The 22210-nt window shown below is 36.6% G+C and overlaps 3 protein-coding genes across 3 annotated transcripts; 1 reads left to right on the forward strand and 2 right to left on the reverse strand.

The window, feature by feature from the left end:
* Positions 1–103: 103 nt before the first annotated feature.
* On the reverse strand, positions 104–3870 carry LOC113667748 (uncharacterized). Its single transcript, XM_027183608.2, has 4 exons — positions 3511–3870; positions 2257–2381; positions 1767–1977; positions 104–936 (listed from the first exon to the last, which is right to left on the reverse strand). Exons 1-4 carry the CDS (start codon positions 3621–3623, stop codon positions 681–683), a joined length of 705 nt encoding a protein of 234 aa, XP_027039409.2. The 5' UTR covers positions 3624–3870; the 3' UTR covers positions 104–680.
* Positions 3694–11234, forward strand: LOC113667728 (serine/threonine-protein phosphatase PP1-beta catalytic subunit). The gene is made up of 8 exons (XM_027183588.2): positions 3694–3788; positions 3866–3994; positions 6333–6563; positions 6906–7010; positions 7454–7525; positions 7796–7947; positions 8269–8403; positions 8948–11234. Exons 1-8 carry the CDS (start codon positions 3737–3739, stop codon positions 9053–9055), a joined length of 984 nt encoding a protein of 327 aa, XP_027039389.2. The 5' UTR covers positions 3694–3736; the 3' UTR covers positions 9056–11234.
* Positions 11235–11354: 120 nt separating this feature from the next.
* LOC113667782 (DNA replication licensing factor mcm5-A) lies at positions 11355–19001 on the reverse strand. Its single transcript, XM_089213284.1, has 17 exons — positions 18782–19001; positions 18346–18472; positions 17673–17801; positions 17316–17488; positions 16543–16698; positions 15976–16063; positions 15357–15607; positions 14790–15045; positions 14240–14305; positions 14059–14151; positions 13872–13955; positions 13301–13413; positions 13078–13206; positions 12850–12992; positions 12501–12589; positions 12174–12212; positions 11355–12038 (listed from the first exon to the last, which is right to left on the reverse strand). Exons 1-17 carry the CDS (start codon positions 18934–18936, stop codon positions 11937–11939), a joined length of 2193 nt encoding a protein of 730 aa, XP_089069410.1. The 5' UTR covers positions 18937–19001; the 3' UTR covers positions 11355–11936.
* Positions 19002–22210: the final 3209 nt, after the last annotated feature.

The raw sequence follows: 22210 nt of genomic DNA on the forward strand, positions 1-22210 counted from the left end.
GTAGAATGGTCCGACATTAATGCATTATGATATGCAACCAAGGCAAGCCATCAAAGCATTGAATGAGAAAAAGCGCGAATTCGCCAAAGGGTACTCACAAAAATAACCATACCATTCTTTAATTGCATTCACTTTTCAGATGTACTTCATCTGAAAGTTAGGGAAAGGATCTCGTCGGCCTGCTCCGACTAACGGTTAGCGCCTATAGATTAAGTCTTAATGTCGATGTAACTCAACTGGAGGGATAACACATAAATAAAGGAAGTGAATTTCTCAAGAAACTGTGGTGCTGCGTCGGTAGAGGGCATTACAAGCCCTTCGTCAGAACGATTACGCTAAAACGTCAGCTTAAGAATCCCTTTACGATGGCAATCTTCAATTGAGTGTCGAAAGTAATCCGACATTGCATTGGTTTTGCTTTACTTAGCTATGTGATAGTTCCAGAAAACTTGCGCTATTCCCTCAACCAATCAGATGCAAAACTGAAAGCAATCACGACTTGGTCGCCCGCGTTTTCCCGCGCTTTAGTCAGTTATTCTCTTGCCTATGATTGACAGTCGTGATTACATTGATTTTGCTTTTACGACACTCAATCAAAAAGCGCTCTATCGACTCAATTGATAAAAGCAAATTGTCTGGAAAGATAACCCTTTACTCATACACCTCAAATAACTTTTCATCTACGCAATTGTTCCCAGTTTCACTTTCTTTGGCCTCTTCCATCTATTTTTCCTCTTTAAGTCGGCAAGTTCCCCTTTCATCGCCATTAGGGCTCGAGGATCTCTTACATCGTAACCAAGCCTCTGCGCATTAATTTTCCGCAGTCTCGCCTCCTCTTTTTCCTTTTTCAATTTGGCTCTCTTTTCTCGCATCCTTTCACGATAATCGGCGACAATTTCTGGCATCTTGGCCATGTTTTCCGCAATTCTTGCTAGCCTAAAAAGTGAGTAGAAAGCCAGCAGTGTTATAGCTTGTTTTTTTTATCTCTTCCCTTCAGAGAGCTGGGCGTAAAACTTTCAAGTCGTTTTCTGAGACGTGCAAAATATGAGTCTTACGGGAGGGCAGATCGGCAAAACAGGAAGGCTTAACTAAAAAGCCACAAAAATATTCAAGGATGGAGAAAATTCACTCCAATTACAAATTAAACACTTGCATCAACCATGACAAACTCCCTTAAGCTCCGCCTTTGAATAAGGGAATCAAATGAAAAATTTATCTCAAAGGAAGTTTAAGAAGAATAAATTTAGTATTTTTGAGATGGCAGGAGTAGTTTTAAACTTCACAATAGGGTAAACAGTTTGACCTTGGGAGCATAATTGTCTGATTGTCTGGGTGAGAGTGGTCCTAGGAAGGAATGTAGTGACTGACATTTTAACAACCTATGCAGAGGTCATCATTGGAGTTGGAAGTTGTCATTTTGACTCTGATGTTGAGTTCCATTGAAGTTGTCGAAACATCAGTCTCTACTATGAACAAAAGTCCTTCACCAAGTTACTTGCATTCAGACATTCATACAATATGATAAAATATTACTTTGATCCTTTGACCTCTAAGAGTGACTGGCATCAAATATCTCCCTACAATATCAGCCCTGAATCACATGTTAAGGTAACAAGAATAAAGGAAATGATCACCAACTTAAGAGGCTCTTGATTGTTAAACAAATTCTCCTTGTCAGCTACTTGGTAAACATTTAGAGAACAGTATGGAGAATATGCATACTGATGTTAGAGTGTAAAGGGTTCATGAAAAATATAATAACTCACCTTTCCTCCTTTCGAATTTCTCGCTTGTGTCCTTTTGGCGTTCTATCCAGTCCCCTGTCACGCATTGGTCTCTCTGGCCAATAGAAGCCTTTAGCTATATATTCATTTCTTAAAGCTGCTAACGCTCTGGCATTGTACAAAGGCTTGTGCCATTTGCCGTCTACTAGTTGACCTTTGGACTTCCTTAGGATCTCTGCCACTTCAGGGTGCACTGTTAAAATAAGAAACAGATTAAAAACAAAAAAGGGAGTGTGTCAGACTAGAAGATCAGTGCACCAATGGCTTATCACAGTTCTGAACTGAGGAGAATGAAGCAACCACAAAGGGTGTTGTAGCTATTTTAGGCTTGAAGCTTCTTAAAGTTATTTTTTGGCATTTGGGACACACTTTAGTAGCTTTTGCTGATGTAAAATGGAGGTCGACACAAAGAGATTAACACAAGAATAAATGTACAGCAGGGATATGGTCACTAACTGAGGTTGCACTCTACCTGGTATGTGTTCCTCAAGAACAGGAGTTCCCATTCCACGACTCTGCAATAAATGTGCAGGTGGATCAAGGTGTTCCTCTCTATCTATTTGTTCCTTTGCATCTGTTGCTTTGCTGCATAAATTTCTGAGTGAAAAAAAAAAAAAAAAAAAAAAAAGAGTTTATTAAGTAAGCTACAGATTAAATTTGTATTCTGTAGTACAATACCCATGGAATATTTTTGGCTCTCCAAATGTTTGAAATCTCTCAAATTGGGTCTTAACTTCATCATCATAATAAAGTTCTTCTTCAATCACATAAATCTTGTGTTTCACTGAGAGGCCTTGGAGAAAACGTCAAGAGCTTTAGTTTCAAATATTCCTGCTTTACTTAAAAGTCAACCTGGTGTTTTAAAGCTCTTACCACTTTCAATATGCCAAAATTTGAACAAAGAAATTTGTCTGCATCAGAAGTTTCAGGTTGCAAGAGGGTCTGGCACTCTTTTATTTGTCATAAACCATTTTTTCTCCAAACAAGGTCAGATTTGAATGACCTACGCAGTAAAACTCCAAACTCCAAACTTCCCTTAAGCCCCCCCCCCCCCCTCCCACATGGCAAAGTTTCAGCCGGTTTCACACACAGCAATGAGGTTAAAGAGTGTGTTCGCAAAAAAAAAATATTAAAAACAAGAAATGAATGAGGAATAACAGCAGACATCAATGAAGCAAGAAAAACTTTAAAATTAATGGCAGATTCATTGCATCTTAATATGATTACATAACATCTGAGTAAAACAAACGTAAGGTGCACTTAAGAAGGGTATGGAAGAGAGGTCTTCATTATCGGTAATAGTAATGACATAGCAGTCCTTTAAAAATTTAACTTGCGATCAATTGTTTCTTTTGAAAATGCAACTCAATCAAATTTCTCAAAGGGCTAGATTTGCTACCTTTGTCTCTGCAGCTCACGTGCAATCACATCAGTTGATAGATTGCACGTGAGCTGGGAACATTCCATCAATGACGTGCAGTTGTGTGAGATCATTCATGAATACAAAGTACAATGTTCTCCAACTAAACAGAATTCATCTCAAGGAAAACCATAAGTGATGTTCATAAAGAAATTTTTTTTTCTAATGACAATAGGTCTTTCAGTTAAAAAATCTTTGCATGAGTTGTCGATAAAAAACTGTGTATATTTGAAGAGAATACCCTTACTGACTGATAACGCAGCCTTGTTTAGCCACTAGTTTATAATTATTAAGCTATTTAATTACCTTTGTATCTGTAATTTTCCAAATGTTAGCCTAAATGGGAGATTTTGAAGACTAAAAGAACTCCATAAGCGATTACAACTTCTACTCATAAATGCTGCCAATTTGTTCGCCATCTTGGACTTGTCTGATGGTCACATGGGTAGTATTACCAAATACGGAAAATAGTTCCTAATAAGGAAAATACCTCCAGAAACTGTCGTTGACTAAAAATTATTTGGTAGTTGATATGGCGGAGGGCGACTTGAATGTGGACAGCATAATATCCCGCTTGTTAGAAGGTTTAAATTCTTTGTAATCTTTTCTAATTCCTTCACCTCGTGTAGATAAAATATAAACGTTACCTTTATTTTCTTAGCTCGCGGAAGACCAGGAAAGAGTGTTCAACTAGCAGAATCGGAAGTCCGTGGACTGTGTCTTAGATCCAGGGAAATCTTTTTAAACCAACCCATTTTGCTGGAGTTGGAAGCTCCTCTCAAAATATGCGGTAAGTAGGCTATGGTGAACCGCTGAAGCCCTTTGCAATTTAATCAAGTGTTACTGGACGTCTTTATCTAAGAACCAGATCCGCAGTCAGTGAGCAATGCCGAGTTGGAACGCGTAGCGTAGATTTTTCATGTCATTTCAGCTTTATTACTCGCCTTGTCTGGTCGGCTGTTCACTGCTTCTCCAAGTCTATTTCTTTTATATTAGATCACGTACTCAAAATTTTCGTGTCGGTCTGTTTCTAGAAGATCGGCATTGTGTTTGACGGAGTAATGATCGACGATTTGCATGTGTTGAAATCATCTCGTTGACCTTAGTCCTGAACTAACTTTGTTTTGCAGCTCCTAAAACCTCTGATTTACTTCGAGGAACTTCGAGGAATTTTCAAACCAGGGAAATATATTAAAAAGACTTGAAATAAGTAATTCGTACTTTCTGATCATCAAAACGCAAAAACGTAGTGAAATATTCATCTGCGCTTGTAATTTTCGAGCCTGACGAGGACTTCTAACAAACAACCATGAACGAACTTATTAAGGTATGCTTTGGTCTTGTTCACTGAAAAATTATTGTGTTGATATTCTTCGAAAGCTGTGTAAAAATACCACGTTATTTATTTTTTTTTACCTGAATTACAAATATTCCCGTCTATTCGTGTAGATCGTGAATTGGATATTTTATTCGGGAGTTCCCGAGTTTAAGTTTGATCTATTAATTTGACATGATCTCGTTTATTTTGTGTCTTTGGTATGTAGTTTTCGATGATAACTCTCGATGAACTCATTTTTTCGCTGCTAAATCGCTGATTATTCGAGTAAGCAAGTTCATACCAAGGTGCAATAAAAAACTCTCAGGGAACAAATGAAGTTTAATTCAGAAAATCAAGCTGTTCCTAGATTACGAATAAATGCCTTCGGGTACGAATATTTTTACATTTCTCAGGAAGAACTATAGACCAAGATTTTGGACAGGCAACAAGAATTGAACCGCGGGTGTAGGCTTTTAATTAAGAGGAAGAGACCGAAATTGATTAAAAAAAGATTGCTGTTGTCATCAACTTCTTGTAACGTTGCGAGAGTTCTTTGCTAAATGCAAATAAATTTTACTGTAGCGACTAATTGTACGGAAGTTGCAGTAGATATGCTTTTGTCATGGTAATAATAGATCGGTAATAATTCCGTGAAACTTGATATTGTTTACAGAAACGTAAACTATGGTACTTACTTATCTCCCTTCAACATTGCGTCATGAGTTTCAAGATCGCCTTTCGAATTGTTCAGGGCCTGTCTTAAACAGGCGAAAAAGAGAACAGGAGTTTCATAGAAGAAAACACGTCTTTACTTGAAAATAACATACTAGCCGCCGTACATCAGAATTTTGTTTATATCGAAATCTAGGTTACGGTGACAGCATACGATTCTCCAAGATGTTATTGGAATCTTGTTTGATCATCACAAATTGCTGTACTTTCATTTTCCATCCGTTTTCAATAGTACCTGCAAGCTATTCTGTTCTCATATGAATTCTTTCGGAATTACAGAATCACTAGAAACTGCTCCTGGCAGATGCATCTATATTGTTTAATATTCTGAAGAGAGGAAAAAAATCATTAATCAAAAAATCAATAACATGGGTGTTAGGGTTAGTTTAGGTTAGTTTGTGCTTAGTCACAACAGTACAACAAGAAAGATATTTTAAGGTCATATTGTCATGGTGGTTTTGATGGTTGTACATCACTTAAATGTGAAAGGTTGGGATTAATCATCACTGTCTCTATGTTTAACCAAAACAGAGTTACATGTTTATGATACAGACAAAGAAATTTTCCTTTGCATATGTAGTTTTATTGAACAGTAAGTTTACCATGTTATGTGTTTTAGTGTGAATAATTCTGGTCAGCATTTCAAATTCTGGAGCAAGAAGTTTATGGTTGAGGGACAGTTTTATGTTGAAGAATTATAAGTAAATCCTCAGTATAGGTATTGTTTTTAAAGACTTGATATCTTAAAGCACATCATTATTCATCTTTTCTAGCAATATTAAGGTCTGATGTTGCCTATATGTAGTTACGTGTGTATGTGTTAGCACACCTCTCACAGAGGGCTTGAGAAAGAGCAATAATTCAATGACAATTTATTGAATGTTAAGTATCATTTCTTGACACAGATGAATTACACAAACAGCACTTTCTAATCTAAAGGAGGGGTAATCAATCAAAAAAAGCAATCTTGTGTCTCAGTTTCACATTTCATGGTGTGACATTTACGTTAAAACTAACTTGGATCAGGAGCATGTTTTGTCTAATTGCTTTTTTTAAATTTTATCTTCTTATTTTGCAGGTGACATTCATGGACAATACACAGATCTTTTAAGATTATTTGAATATGGAGGCTTTCCTCCTGAGGCAAACTACCTGTTTTTGGGTGATTATGTGGACAGAGGAAAACAGTCTTTGGAAACCATCTGTCTGTTGTTAGCCTATAAGATCAAATATCCAGAAAACTTCTTTCTGTTGAGAGGAAACCATGAATGTGCTAGCATTAACAGAATATACGGCTTCTATGATGAATGTGAGTATGGGCAAAGCAAATCGGTTGAAAATAAATTTCAATGTCAGAGTTATTCTTCTGCAACATAATTTTTGGATCATGGGAACTGATATATGTAGTTCAACCCCTCTGGAAAATCCCTGTCGTTGGATTTGTGCTACCACTTTTTGAAACCTTTCTGAAACCTTTTTTCTTTTAATTTCTTTGTAAATGGTTCTTTCTATGGTGATGTTGTTAATGGGGTCCTGAAAAGGAGGTTGAATGAAGTCTTCTCAAAAATTTTGTAGTTTTTTAATTCCAAAAATAATCTTGATCGAGTGCCATTATTGGCTAAATGAAATTGCTTTGTGTTGTATTTCACAGGCAAAAGGCGGTATAACATCAAGCTGTGGAAAACCTTCACCGACTGTTTTAACTGTTTACCAATCGCTGCTATAGTGGATGAAAAGATCTTTTGCTGCCACGGGGGTGAGTAGAGATTTAATCAGAGTCATGATCATAAATCAATGATAATTTTCTTGGCTGATGTATGTATTCTGAAATAAAAGTGTATTGTTTATTTTGGGTGGGAACTACATCTAATTATCTATGACTTATCCTCTATATAACTTTACTTATTATCCCACATCTTTGAAAATTTAAAAATATTTATTTTCTTTTCTCTTCAATTTTCTTCTGCTTGAATGGAGATTTGAAAACATTAGTCTCCAGCAAAACCTCCAGTCATCTTGAACTGCAAAGATTTGTTTCAGTCTGCTAAACTCAAAACACACTAAAGTACAGAAATGTATTGTTAAATATTTTGAGGTTTTGATTTCACAACCTTATCTCAGCCTCTTGTTTATTTGTTATGGTCTATGTTCACATCTATTTTCTTACATTGCATGCTTTCATTATCTGTTTGCTTGCAGGTCTCTCACCAGATTTACAGTCTATGGAACAGATTAGAAGAATCATGAGGCCCACAGATGTTCCAGACACTGGTAAGAAGTGAATAGATTTATGTTATAGAGACAACAGACCTAAAAGAAACAATGTTGTTGCTTATTCAAGAGTTCAATCTGCTCCATGAGATATGGAGCCACTTATTTCTTAACTTAATGTAAACATTATTAGCACTTAATTGTGTACAAGTTTCACTTTTCTCCTGGGTAACAAAAGTGTATTCATAAGCTACCTTTTCTTTTTCTAAATTGAATCTTTTCTTTCAGTTTTCCCTCACTGACTGATTTTTTTTTCCTATATACCCACAGGTCTTCTTTGTGACTTACTTTGGTCGGACCCAGACAAAGACACAAATGGCTGGGGTGAAAATGATAGAGGAGTTTCCTTTACATTTGGAGCTGATGTAGTGAGCAAATTCTTAAACCGTCATGACTTAGATCTCATATGCAGGGCTCATCAGGTAAGGTTTGGAATTACACTGTACATGTTCACTGCAGAAAGTTGTACAATCTGAGCAAAATATATAAATTGGCCACTTTTAAGAGTTTCTAAAGCTGAGTTTTTGAGTTTCAACCCTTCCTGTTTCACTCTGATAGAAGGGCTAGCACTCAGAAACTTTTTACACTGGCCAATTTACATTATCAACTCAGTTGATTAGCCAACTGTGGTAACACAGCACCACAGTTTCTTTAGAAACTTACCCCCTTTATTCAGTTATAAATTGCCCTCTGTTTCTTAATTATGTAGCAAATTTCAGTTTTTAATCATGGTCTCTCTTTAGGTTGTAGAAGATGGCTATGAATTTTTTGCCAAAAGACAGCTAGTTACGTTGTTCTCAGCACCCAATTACTGTGGAGAATTTGATAATGCAGGTGGAATGATGAGTGTGGATGAAACCCTGATGTGTTCTTTCCAGGTATGAAAAGCACAACTTTATCTGTCAATTTGGCACATTTTGTTGTTTTGTTACAACCACTTGCCTTGTTCTGCAAACCATCGGGTCGTTACAAATTGATATTTGATTTAAGATTTCACACGTACAGGCATACCAGTAGAGTATTTTGAGCACAATTCAAGTCAAGAAAAGTGTCACTTGCATTTCATACCTTGTATACAAAAGGTACATGTAAGTTTGTCATTCAGAGCCCCAAGCCATGCAAGGTTTAGCATTTTCTGGCCTCACATTGGTTACGAGAAATACTATATTAGTCACCAGGAAAAACCAAACAAAGCAGAAACAAATATGTGATGTCAAATGACCCTGTCAATTGCTGCTATCATAACTCTGAAATCATTGATACAATGTGAACTTCAAGACTTCAAAACTACAAAATTACTATAGCATTTTCATCACATTTTATGAAGTTAATCGTTTAATATCTCATATTGCATGGACAGACACAATGATGATGCCATTTGGAATAGAATGAAATTGTAAAGTTTTGCATTTTTTCCCTCAGATTTTGAAGCCATCAGAAAAGAAAGCCAAGTACCAGTATGGTGGATTAAACTCTGGCCGACCTGTCACACCTCCAAGAGGTCCACCAAAAACAAAAGGAAAGAAATAGGCTTGAGATTTAGTTGGCAAGCCTCGCTTCTTCTACTGAAAGGACTCTAAACTTGTTGTTTGTGATACAAGTTATCAAATCCTCCTCAATACTGAGATACTTTTGTTTATTTTTGGCTAAAAGTCAACTCCTCCTATTGGTGTCGTAGATACCATGTTTACTGCAGTTTCTCAGAATGGAATGGTCTGTAGATCATTCACAAGTTATTTGTGATAAAATTATTTTAGCTTACCTTAAACAGAGTACATTTGCCAGACAATTGGTTTATCCTTTTTACTTATTTATCTGAAATTCAGTTTGTCGTGTGTTTGTGTGTTTTGTCTGGCATTAAAATGTTTTATAATTGATTGAGAAAAGTGAAGCTTCTTGGCCAAGGTTCAGGAATTTTTAAAGTTAAACAGTGCACTTAGCACACTTAGCAGTTTCTTCACAAAGTCAGTGGTAGATGAAATTGAGTTAAAACTGAAAGATAGCTTTGAGTGTGGTGTTCATGATAATGACGTGGAAAGATAACCAGCCATTTCTAAGCCCTCTGCCTTAAATTTATTGGCTGCTTATCTATTCACTTTTAGTCAGAGTTCTGGAAGGTTTTTTCTTTCCTAGAAGTTACAATTTCAGTTTGTAGTTATTTTTGATCACAGTACAAATTAGATGTTGCAGTTTTATTCCTCTGTAAACCTACAACTGAATTTCAAGGTGCAAAAAATAGATAATTTAATTAAAATTTTGTTGCCATCAAACAGGACTATACTGAGTTTACTTGGTATATATTTCTGTTGTAATTCTATTCATATAATGGGCGAATGAGGCACATCAATGTGTAACTTTAGTTGTGAAAAAATGAAGTAGCAGTAGCAGTTACTGGTACAGATCATGATTGATTCTGAAAGTCTGTGTTTTCCAAAGAGGATAGTCCTGATGCACCTGAAATATTGGATGCTACATGTATTTCCACCTCATTAACAGAAGAGGAATTTGCACAGTTGATAAATAGTTTAACAAAGGATAAAGGATGTGGTCATGAGCCATCTTAAGAAGGTTTCAACTACAGTCTGAGTACTTCAACAGAAGTTATTGGTTCAATGTTGCAATCATTATTTTTTTCATGAAAACAGTAATAGATTGTGGTTGATCTGCCTGTCTGTGTTAAATTTAGTTTCACAGTTATGTTCATAAAGTAGATGAAGTTACATGTACTGAAATTTTTATTTCAACCACAAAATGTAACTTTTGTAGATTGTAAATCCAAGAGCAACTCCATGTTAGAATCTACTTTTCAAAGTTTTGAATGCTAAAACTTGTAACAATATAACTTCAGCTCCTTGTAGGTGAGCCTTGTACTAAATTGCATAAGGCAAGATAGCCTGTATTGCAGGCAGAGTTGATTGCCAGAGAAGTAAATTTTGACTTTGTCTTCAATACAGACTGAAGATGGTGTGCTCTTTTGCTACTGTCAGTGTTTCCGAGGTAAAGCCCTTAATGCCCAAGATCTGTTTGTTAATTCTTCCCTCTAACTGTAGTACATTTCCTAAATTAGTAATGAGAATTTGGTGTTTGATAAAGAGAACAGCTTCCGCTTTATAAGCATTCTCATTACCTGTGTGCTGGACAATGTTGGATGTTAAGTTTCATGTTGATTGCCACTGGAAGTTAGAGAGTTAAGAGAAAAGAGAGATATTGATAGCTTTAACCCTTTCACTCCCACAAGTGACCAGGACATAATTTCTCCTTACAATATGAATACAATATCAAGCAGGCAGGTGATGAGAATAGAGAAGAATATCAATCATGGGATCATTAGTTGATCCAATACCAAATTCTCTAAACTAACATCATAAGAATTGTATGGCAGATAGTAAGGAGAATTACTAATCAGATCTTGGGAGTGAAAGGGTTAAAAGGATGATTTTCTTCTTTCCCAGTTGAATGTCTAAAATACATTGTTAAAGATTTGTAAATTGCATACTTAAAGCTTCCTTGTAAACAACTCTGTGACTTCTCTCAATCTCTGAAACTCCCTGCTCAAAGATGTGGACAAAGAGATTGTGTGACTTTGTAGGAGCATACTCAAGCTCAAGTTGTACTCTAAGTATTTCATGTGAACCAGTACAAAGGACTGTTTTGTAGATGCAAACACTAGAGAGAACTAGTAACAATAAAAACACTTCTAACTTGGCAACAGCATTCTTTGATTTCTCCTTGAGTTGTATAGGAGTTAAAAGATTTTTCAACAAACTCTATTTGTTATTTTCCAGTATTTGATCTGCCGAGTGTGAGAGAAATGGAAAAAATTAGGTCCTTGTGTTTTGAGGTTTTCTTTTATTTTGTTCCAGCTGAGCTAAACTGATTTCTAATTAAACAAGACAGATGTCCCATCCTGTGAAAGCTTTTCCCCTTTTCTGTAATGTGAAGCAATAATGTGTATGGTAACTTACCCCTCAGTGGGTAGTAACCCATGCCAATGCATGGTTACCTTCTGTATTTCTTCAGGTTTATCTGGTTTCAATAAACACACCTGGGTGAAGAGAATGCACTTTGAAAGTATTGTGTCTCCCTGAACCCAATTGTAAGAGGACTAATGCAAAACATTGGACTCCCTTAGATTCAGACTAATCAAAAAGTTTTTGACCTTTACCATTTATTTTCATCCACTAACATGCATGCAGCACTCCTTACACATGAACACTTCAAAACGCAATTTGAAGAGATGCAATACAAACTTTTTGTTTCTGGACAGCTTAGATACATTTTTGTACACAAGAAAATTTTTAATAGATGCTGAGAGCTTGTAGAAACTGCACAAGATTCTGACTTGCCCCATAAAGACTTGTAAATGCCAGAGGTGAAGTCAGAGTTTAAGAGTTCTCAGAATTGGCTTTGATCACTTCACTCTGTAAAGAACCTTTCTTTGAAACCTGTGTTCAAGCTCTCCTCTCCTCAGCATTATGTAAATAACTGTGTGGATTGCTCGTTCAGAATATTTCTGTGAAAACAACAGGAAAAGAAAAATAGGCATTATCAGTAGACAATTTTATTGCTGTAAACTTGTTCATCAAGTCAAAATAAAACCAGTAGTAATGTTAACTTTACAACAAACAGAAATGTTGATTGAAGCTACCTGTTTAGCAAAATCTTGGATAATTCTCTGCTCTGAAACCTACCGGGAAAAGGAAGCAGTTATTAATATAATTAGCTAAGATTTAAAATAGCAGGTAATTCATGCATATTGCTGATTTAATGAAATATAATAACCTGACAAAAAGGTCTGATAAATTATCTTAAAAAGAAGTAATTGCTGAAAACCATTCTTCACACCTTACAGCATTGAAACCTCTTCAAGAATTTGAGTCCTAATTTGATTAAGAGTGGTACACTGGAAACATCAATAGTTTTGTTAACTTATGGAGTGCTCTTTTGACAGGATTATGCCCACAATAAGTATTACCTGAGTGCCGATGGCAAATCTCTTCTTTATTTGTTTTTCAATTTGTCTAACTTCCTCAACATCCTGTTCTGGTGTAAAATCTTCGGCTCCTGAAAGGTGTTTATCAATATTGCTTGTAAATATCTAAACTACAACAACTTGCTTCTACTAAGGTCATGGCCCACACAAGAGTGTAAAATTTGTCAAGCTCATTATTAGCAGGGAGCTAAACAATTTTTTTTCCTGCCAGAATTCTAGGCTCTATCAGGCTCAAGATTTTTGTATGGGAATGACTAAACCAGCTCTTACACCCAGACCTTTCAACTTCATGGGCACTTGTCCCTGCTGATCTATTAAACTTGTGATTTACCTGAGAGGCTGCCTGACATGGCAGCATCCAGAGTTGACACCTGGAAGAGCCTCAGGGCTTCTTCAACATGCACTGCAGTAGCAAATGGTTGTAACCTCATTTTTGCCAGTGACTCCGAAATTCTGATGATTGCCTCCAGTTGTCTGAAAGATGGATACAAATTAAGTTACCAGTATTTAAATCTTAATCTACAAGTCTACTTCCACTAAATATAATTGAAATCCGTACCTGACAGTTATAGGTATGTTGATCTTTTTTTCGGCATCTTTCTCATAATCTCGCGCTCCACTTCGCATGAGAACATAGCGATTCTTCAGCATCTGAGCAGCTTCCTCAGAAAGCCTTGGGCCACATTTGCTATTAAAATATAAAAACAGAGTTGGCTTGAGCAACACCACATAAAGAAACACAGATGAAGCCACAGAATATCTCAAGCAAGCTGATGACATACTTCCGACAGTAACCAATGTACTTCTTTATAAAATTCAGGCTCAGCTCTCCCTCTTGTGCTTGTCCTGTTTGAGCAGCATTCAAATGAACTTGCATGACGTGTTTGGCAAGGCGCTGACAGAAGGGATTGGAAGGGAAAAAAACACATTTTCTCAAGCTTCTTGAAAGACTAATAAGAACCTAGCACTGATGTCCAACCTCATAAATTATAGAATGATTTTGTTTACACCAGTGTATAATAGTATTTCATATACAATAATCTTTTATTAGTTCATTCATTTGAACAAGAGTGGTACACAATAGTATAAGGATGACCCTTCATACTTTCACCCTTTAACTCCTACAAGTGATTAACTTGCAATTTCTCCCTACAATATCTATACATTATCCAGCTACCAGGTAATGAGAATACTCAAACTTATCAGGAAGAAGTTGTTACCTTGATCTAAACTCCAAATTCCCATAACTTATTTACAAGGAATTGTTTGCCAGTTAGAGGTGAGAATTAACAATCAGATCTTGGGAGTTGAAGGGTTAAATCATAATTTTCATTACTATAGGTGATATCTTACCATGTCTTTATTCTGTTCATGTTCATCCTTGACGATATAGATCATATCAAAACGCGACAAAATTGTTGGCATGAAGTCTATGTTCTGGCAAACAAAGAAATTTCTGACATCAGCAAACATTCACTATTATGCAAAAAATTATATCAGATATAAACAGAGTATGGAAGGTAGTTATCAGATGGACTACCTCTTCTCCCTTTGTTTCATCCCAGCGACCAAATACAGAGTTTGCTGCGGCCAACACAGAGCATCTTGAATTCAATGTTGTAGTAATTCCAGCCTACAAGGTATAAAAGAATTGTAAAAAAAAAGTTGATCGGCAAGAAGTCTTTGAAAGTTTCTTAAAACACTTTCTACAATTGACATACTTTGGCAATTGAAATTGTCTGCTGTTCCATAGCTTCATGAATGGCTACACGGTCATCTTCACGCATCTATAACAGCACAAAACCATAACACCTTAACATCAGAATCTATATTCTCCGTACTTTTCTTCATACATTCCCTTTGGTAGCCACAAGGAGAATTTATTTAACGATCAAAGCCTCTTAAATAATCCATCATTTCCTACATTCTCACAACAGTAATGAGTGACTCAGCACTATTACTTTAAGGAGAACTTAAATGCTGGTCACTCTTAGGGTTAAACCCTTTAACTCCCAGATCAAATTTGTAATTCTCCTTAATGTCAACCATACAATTCTTACAATGTTAGTTTAGAGAATTTAGCATTGGATCAACTGATTATCCCCAATTTGATATTTTTTCTTTATTCTCATCACTTACCTTATTAATATGTTATTGGTATTGTAAGGAGAAATTCTGTCTTGGTTACTCATGGGAGTTGAAGGGTTAATGGGGGTTTCTAAACTGGATGATACCTGTCCGTCATAGCAAATTTGTCTCATCACTACTTACCTTGTCAAACTCGTCAATGCAAACTACACCTCCATCTGCGAGTACCATGGCTCCTCCCTCCATAATGAAGTTACGTGACACAGGATCCCTCATGACAGATGCTGTCAATCCTGCAGCACTGCTTCCTTTACCTGATGTGTACACACCGATGGGAGAAACCTTCTCTACAAACTTCAACAGTTGACTCTTAGCAGTACCTGGGTCACCAAGCAGCAAGACATTGATGTCTCCACGTCGTGTGAGTCCATCAGGGAGCCTGTGGACGATATTAGGATGCAGTTAGCAAAGAGAAAATTGGGAAAACACAGGCATTATGTAAAAGTCCTCTCTTCAGAGGGTCAAATCCTCAAGTTTTAAAACTCCTCTTGGGCTCATAATCTTCAAAAAATCCAATCTGGAAAGTAAAGACCCCACTCCTTAGGAAAATGTGTGTTGTTGTCAAAAATTGAAAAGGCAATTGACTCAAGTCAAACAACATGGTGACATAATTTGAAAGATATGATCATCCCTGTGAAATATTGTTACAAATGTATGCCTTCAAATGAACCATAATCATTTATCTCACACCTTTTGCGAGAACCTCCAAACAGCAGACATGCAATGGATTTCTTGACGTCCTCACTTCCATAAATAAATGGCGCAATACTTTTTGCTATTGTCTCATATGCATCAGTTCTGCTGGCAAATCTGTTGAACTCCTCTTCTTCCAAGGGATTCAGGGGTGCCCCCGAGCTGCGACCAGGACCCTCTGTATCTACCTGAATGCCAACAACACGAAGGTATGGCTTCCTGATACCAACACCCACACCATCACGATCCTGACAAAAGAAAGGCAAGGATTGTTAGGTGTCGGCTGTATAATCCTTTCACTGCTAGGTGTTTCAGAAACTGAAACACCTGCTTCAACTGTTTTTTAGCATGTAAGGAAAACTTTGATTTATTACCTGAGATTATATCTGCCTTGGTTGAGAAAAGCAAGTTAAAACATAATAAATTATGTTCCTAACTAATTGTGAAAGTACAAATTAAATATGCTGACTAAAGGAAACATGTAAAAAATATTTCCCATTAATGTTTCTTCTTATTTCAGCTGCTTGTTATGCCAATGCCCCAAGACCCTTTTGACAGGCAGTGCAGCAATTAAGTACAATTCTTCTGATCTGATTTGCAAGTTTGAGCATCTTACCTTGTCAGCCTTCTGAGCAACTTTTTTGATCGAATAAATACCCATCACGGTGACTCTGTTACCAGGAACAACCTTCTCTGTCAAATACCTTGAAGAGATAGAAAAAAAAACAACATGGAGCCCACCTTTAACTAGAAATTACAGTTATACAGGAGATGTGATGGGCTTAAGCCTTTACTTCTTATGAGTGAACAAGACAGAATTTCTCCTTACAATTAATCAAGCAGACAAGTAATGAGAATAAAGAAACATATCAACAAAGGGATTATTAGTTGATCCAATACCAGATTATCCAAACTTACACAAAAAGAATTGTATGGAAGACAGCAAGGAGAATTGCTAATGAAATCTTGCGAGAGAGTGGGACAAAGGTAGGATAAAAGACTCTTAGAACATCCTAATATTTACTCAAGACACATTTCTGAGTGAAGCAATCTTGCTAAAAGTCTCTTTTCCCTAGCTTCACAAGCCATACTGATATTCAACTATCATAGGTTTATGAGCTTGAAAGAATTAGCCCTTTAAGTTTGTTTGTTTGTATCAACAATTACAACAATAAGTGCATACCGGTCACAGTACAACTGCATATGCCGTGGCATTTCACCATTAGGGACAGCATCTGGAGATTCTTGCAGCTTCAGTACTTGGAAGTCAACACATTTGCATTTATCAGGCATGATAAAAAATGGATCCAAAGGACATGGTGGACGACCTGCTTGGTCACTGTAAAACACAGATGTAATTAATCATTGTCATGATATAACAAAGTACTAAGAGAAAAAGCTGTAAAACTTCCCAGAGCAGGTTCTGTTTGAAGGGACAAAAGAAATCTTTTGTGGCTATATTATCCTTGAAGCTTCCTGCCACCACTACCTCATTTTCAACACTGAAAGTTACACTGCTTTTCACAATTTTATCCACTTAGTTTTGAAGGAAAATTGTAGACTGCACTGATTATCCACTGATTGTTGTGTCAGCTGTTTATCATATTCTTTAAACAACTGTGGGGAGGTGATTTCCCATAAAATAAGTATTAAGTCTATTAATACGCCAGTATGAACCAGAGTTTACCCAAGGGAGGGGATCTTAAGTTTCATTCTTAAGTTTCATTTGTCATCCCTACCTGCCGATACCCCCTCATTATTTTGTGATAGGGGAAAGAAAAAAAAATTTAAAAATTAAAAAGAATGGCATACTCTCAAACTCCTACCCTCTTTAATTCTAAATTCCTTAAATCACAAAATTTTAAACTCCTAAAAATACAGGTAAAGATCCCCCTGCCCCATTTTACCAATAAAAAAATTTTTCCCTAGGCATAAGATCAGAGAGACAGATTATACCTTGGGCATTTGCGAGGCATTGCATATCCCTCAAGACCTGGCTTTAGAGGAATGTTGGAGATTGTGTTGCGACAAGAACGGCACTGGATTGTAATGTTAGTTGCCTTGGCACGAATGGCAGAGGCACTGATGATAATGCCTGGAATCTTTACCAATTTAGCCATTTGCTCAGACTGAAAATAAAGCAAATTACAAATTAGGAGTAAGGAATAAATAAAGAAGTTATCACTAGTTTAGGACTGGAGGCTTCAACTAGCCTGGTGTGATTGTTATTGCCTCCAAAGCTTCAAAGGAATCAATAAGCCTGTACGCGAAAGAATGGGAATGAATCACAGCCATTGAAAATCAAAAACATACTCGCAGCTCCCTGACACTCATGGGGTTTGCCTCAGACTTGAGAGTGATCTGAATATCCTGTACTTCCTCTTCTCCTAAAGGCCGTGGCTTAGTCACCTCATCTGCCATTTCTTTGGCTGCATCTTCAAACTATAGAATGTTAAATATCACAAAATAGATTTTTTAACAAAGTTTGGGATATGATTGCTTTAAAAAAGAATCATTTCATGTAAGCTTCTCCAAAAACCAAAGGAAAATGAATGGCAGTCAGATGGGAGAATTACTGACCAGATCTTGGGTGTATTAAGGGTTAACAAAAAGATAATGGCATGATGTACCAATAAATTCTCCAAAAGTATCATATGCTATTAACCACCAGTTGTAAGCCATAGGACTGTAGAATGTTGTGGGAAGATTTTCTCTTAGTGGGGAGGGAATCTTGGGAAGACATTTACAAGTGGAATAACATGATGCATAAGCTGATAACAAAACGGACTTCACCCTGATTCAAAAGTTCAACTCCAGGTAAATTTAGTTGAAACGTTCTTGATGAGCCTTTCCCTTTCAAATCAGAAGTTCGAGGAAATTTGATCTCATGGGGGTTAAAATGAAATGGACGAGCTAAATACAAATAAGTCAAAGAAGAGATCCGAATTTTGCTTAAATGTACAGGAAGTTAGCTAAGTATACTCACTAAAGGCAGGAATTCTGCGGGACTTTTGGTGAGTTTATCAGCAAGTTGCTCGTCAAAGCTCGTCAAATCTTGCAAATCTACTTCTAGGTAAAACTGCCCCAAATTATAGTGTCTCTTAAGCTGATCACTGAACGAGAAAGAAAGGATAAACATATATATTAGCGAAGCAGATTTGATTTCAGACGATCGATCGAACTTGGGCAAAATATTTCGTTAGCAAAGCACATGGCAGCCTCGCTGAAAAACCAACGGCGAGATTGAAGAATACAAACCCTGATTCTTGTCAAATTATGACAATAAACGACTCTAGGAAAGCTGTACTACATGTCTTTTTAAAATTATAGGCTTTAAAACTCAATTATTCTACGGTATAGCATGATTTTGTTTTCATAGATTAACTTTCGTAGAGCATGCTATAGTGCGCCATTTTGCTCACCGATACGCGTAGCTGAAAGTTCCTTCGTGGAATTCACGGATAAACTCCCTAAATCGCTTCTTGGCACTGATTCTGTTGACTTCTCGCTCATCTGCTTGTTCCTCTGAACCAAAAGCATCGCTGAAATAAACCGGGCGCTCGTCAAATCCAGACATTTCTGCGAAAAGTTGCCAACTGATCACTACTTGCTTCTTCCCGGGAGAACAAATTTGGCGGGAAAACCAGGGCAATTTTCTTTCGTGATTGGCAGCTCTTCAGATCATGTGATCAAATAGTCATAGAGTAACGTTCTCGCCGTGCCAGGGATATGAAAGTAGTTTTCGCCTCCTCTCCGCTGGAATACCTTGGGAACTCGCACAGTTTAGTGTTGAGAAAACTTGTAAGTTTTGAAAAAAAAGTGCACTTTTCCTTCAAATGTACGTTGTCCATACTTAGCAAAGAACAATTGCCAACCACTGGAAACGAGGGACGTTAGGTCAATTATTGCAAGGGGTGGGGGCGGGGGTGGGGGCGGGGAGGGGATGAAAAGTCTTCAGTTTGCTGTTAATAATAGCAGCGAATCGAGTAGCAGCTGCACTTCATTTAAATTTCAGCGCCTGGATTTCTCTGCTGTTAAAGGCAGTAATAACTGCCCGAAACATTACTGCGACTAGTTACAATTTTGTGACCAGGGAATACTCTGGAAAATTGAAGCCTTCTTTAAAATAAGGTATGTATGTATGAACAGTAAAAGTGTTCAGAGATCTTCAGAGAGCCTTCGCCATCTCCAAGTAACGCAACGCATAGCTTAAATGGCACACAACAAAGAAGGGAAATTTATAGCCAACACAAGAGTTTATGTTTGGAGTAGCTTGATTAAGTACACAAGGATTACAAAGTCGCTATGGGTTTATTCTACATTCAACAATGAATGAACAAAACTACCATATAAACATTGATGTAAAACCAAATAGCCCATGGTTGTTGAGCTAAGGCCTTCATTGAGCAGTTCTCAAATATTATAAATAGATTCAGATGTACAATTAACTTTACTTTAGAAGCAATTTTACAAGCAATCGATCACTATCTACCAAAACATTGCAAAAGTTATTGCATTTTCTCAACTACTGGTACACACGAAATATAAATTAAGGAATGAATACTACATTAATGCTTTAACCTATTGAAATATGAGTCTAAGGAAACATTCAAAGGCGGTTTAGGCCCTGGGAAGATGTAATGCCCTTTTAAATATCCATACCCTTTCAACAGAGGTTTTATTCCTTTGACAACCCTTGCCCATCACAAATTCAAATCTTTCTTCTTATTCACCTTCGAATAAATACATAAATAAATGGAAAAACTAAATGGGATTTTGGCAGTGGACATTCCAGTAGGTGGCTCTTCTTGTCTGCTGTTTCCCATTCAAATTGGAATTTGTAATGTTGGTTTTTCTACTTCTAACTATTGAGATATGAGTCTAAGGAAATTTTTAAAGGTGGTTTGGGACCTTGGAAAATGTAACACCCTTTTAAATGAATATCTATACCCTTTCAATAAAGGTTTCATTCCTTTGAGAACCCTTGCCCATCACAAATTCAAGACTTTCTTCTTATTCGCCTTTTAAATAAATAAATAGATAAATGGTAATAAATAAATGGGAATTTAACAATAGACATTCCAGTAGGTGGCTCTTCTTGTTCACTGTTTCCCGTTCAAACTAGAATTTTGAATGTTGGTTTTTCTGGAAAGAGGAAAATCCGAGGGCCTGCAGAAAAACTCTTGGAGTAAGGTTTTTTTGCATTTTCTCAACTTCAGGTATACATAAGATATAAATTAAGGCATGAAGACCACATTCTACTTTTACCTATTGAGATATGAGTCTAAGGAAATATTTAAAGGTGGTTTAGGCCCCTGGAAAATGTGACGCCTTTTTAAATATCCATACCCTTTCAATAGAGGTTTCATTCCTTTGAGGCTGCTCTTCTTGTCCACTGTTTCCCATTCAAATTGAAATTTGGAATGTTGGTTTTTGTGGAAAGAGGAAAACCTGAGGGCCTGAGATATAAATTAAGGCATATATACTAAATTCTACTTTCACCTACTGAAATATGAGTCTAAAGAAATATTTAAAGGTGGTTTAGGCCCTTGGAAAATGTAATGCCCTTTTAACTGAATATCCATACCCTTTCAATAGAGGTTTCAGTAGGTGGCTCCTTTTGTCCACCGTTTCCCATTCAAACTGGAATTTGGAAAGTTGGTTTTTGTTGAAGGAGAAAAACCTGAGGGCTTGCAGAAAAATCCTTGGAGTAAGGCTGAGAACCAATAACAAACTAAACCCACATGTGATGTCAGGTTTGGGAATCACACACCTTTTCCTGTTAAGGTCTATTAGTTTCCTAAAGCTCATATCTACGTAAATTAAGCATTAGTTATGAAGTCATTGGTCTGGTATTGGAAGAAACTGAGAATTGGCTTGGGTTGCTTTATCAATTATGATTTGTCTTGAATTGATTGATGCTACAGTCAACCCTTGATTATCAGAACTCATGGGACTGGGCTGAGTAGTCTGGATAATCAAGAATATGACAGTTATTATTAACCCTTATTAACCCTTTCACTTTCAATGATCTCATTAATAATTCTCCTTACTGTCTGGATATAATTGTTATGTTGTTATTTTGGAGAGTTTGATATTGGATCAACTAATAATCCCCTGAATAGTATTTTTCATTATTCTTGTCACATTTCCATTTGATACTGTACTGATTGTGTAGGGAGAAATTCTTTTTTAGTCACTTGTGGGAGTGAAAGGGCTAATGAGCCAAAATAAGACTGAACACGTCATCGAGATTGAGCAAGAATTAAATTAAACTCTCTAATCATTAAGCATCATTGCCAAAATTTGTCAAAGTATTTACAATTAACCATTTTAAACAAAAACAATTTTTTGACACCCTTAAATGCTGATGTAAATCAGTTTGTTTCAAGATGCCACAGCTTGAAGTCATTGATAATTCTAACATTCTTTGAAGCTGCATTAATGGTTAGATGTTTCATGGGAAAAAGTTTTTAAGGATTTTGAATGTGACTAATTGATATTCATGAAAATATGGGACCAGAGAAAAATCTGCATAATCAAGATCTGAATAATTGAGGTTTGACTGTACCAAAATTTTCTTTGTTTCCATGAAAAGGAATCTCAATCATTGTTCAACAGGGTTTGATCAATATTTCATAAAATATTTCATATACCCTGGTACCACTGACACAGCTTCTAAAGAACACACTAAACTTAAGCTTGATGTACCTGTAGGCAAACACAAGTTAAGTTTTTCTTAGATGACTCAATTTCATTGTGATCACAGGCGGCCCAAGCTCCAGCTGTGAGATGATCATCTTGCGCAATAACAGTCATGGCGGAATTATAAGAGTTTGTATGGGAATATT

This window comes from Pocillopora damicornis, chromosome 7 (assembly GCF_964200805.1).
Source record: "Pocillopora damicornis chromosome 7, jaPocDami1.2, whole genome shotgun sequence".
Taxonomy (NCBI): domain Eukaryota; kingdom Metazoa; phylum Cnidaria; class Anthozoa; order Scleractinia; family Pocilloporidae; genus Pocillopora; species Pocillopora damicornis.

Excerpts from the sequence above, each read along its gene's own strand:
- LOC113667728 (XM_027183588.2), top strand. The coding sequence starts at position 3,737 with ATGGCGGAGGGCGACTTGAATGTGGACAGCATAATATCCCGCTTGTTA. Across the intron at positions 7,526-7,795 it reads CACAGATGTTCCAGACACTG|GTCTTCTTTGTGACTTACTT; the intron begins GTAAGAAGTGAA and ends ATATACCCACAG. Across the intron at positions 8,404-8,947 it reads CCCTGATGTGTTCTTTCCAG|ATTTTGAAGCCATCAGAAAA; the intron begins GTATGAAAAGCA and ends TTTTTCCCTCAG.
- LOC113667782 (XM_089213284.1), bottom strand. The coding sequence starts at position 18,936 with ATGTCTGGATTTGACGAGCGCCCGGTTTATTTCAGCGATGCTTTTGGT. Across the intron at positions 17,489-17,672 it reads TGAGTGTCAGGGAGCTGCGA|TCTGAGCAAATGGCTAAATT; the intron begins GTATGTTTTTGA and ends CTTTATTTTCAG. Across the intron at positions 12,213-12,500 it reads GATTTGCCATCGGCACTCAG|GTTTCAGAGCAGAGAATTAT; the intron begins GTAATACTTATT and ends TTTTCCCGGTAG.
- LOC113667748 (XM_027183608.2), bottom strand. The coding sequence starts at position 3,623 with ATGGCGAACAAATTGGCAGCATTTATGAGTAGAAGTTGTAATCGCTTA. Across the intron at positions 2,382-3,510 it reads GGAAAATTACAGATACAAAG|AAATTTATGCAGCAAAGCAA; the intron begins GTAATTAAATAG and ends TTTTTCACTCAG. Across the intron at positions 937-1,766 it reads GAAATTCGAAAGGAGGAAAG|GCTAGCAAGAATTGCGGAAA; the intron begins GTGAGTTATTAT and ends CTCACTTTTTAG.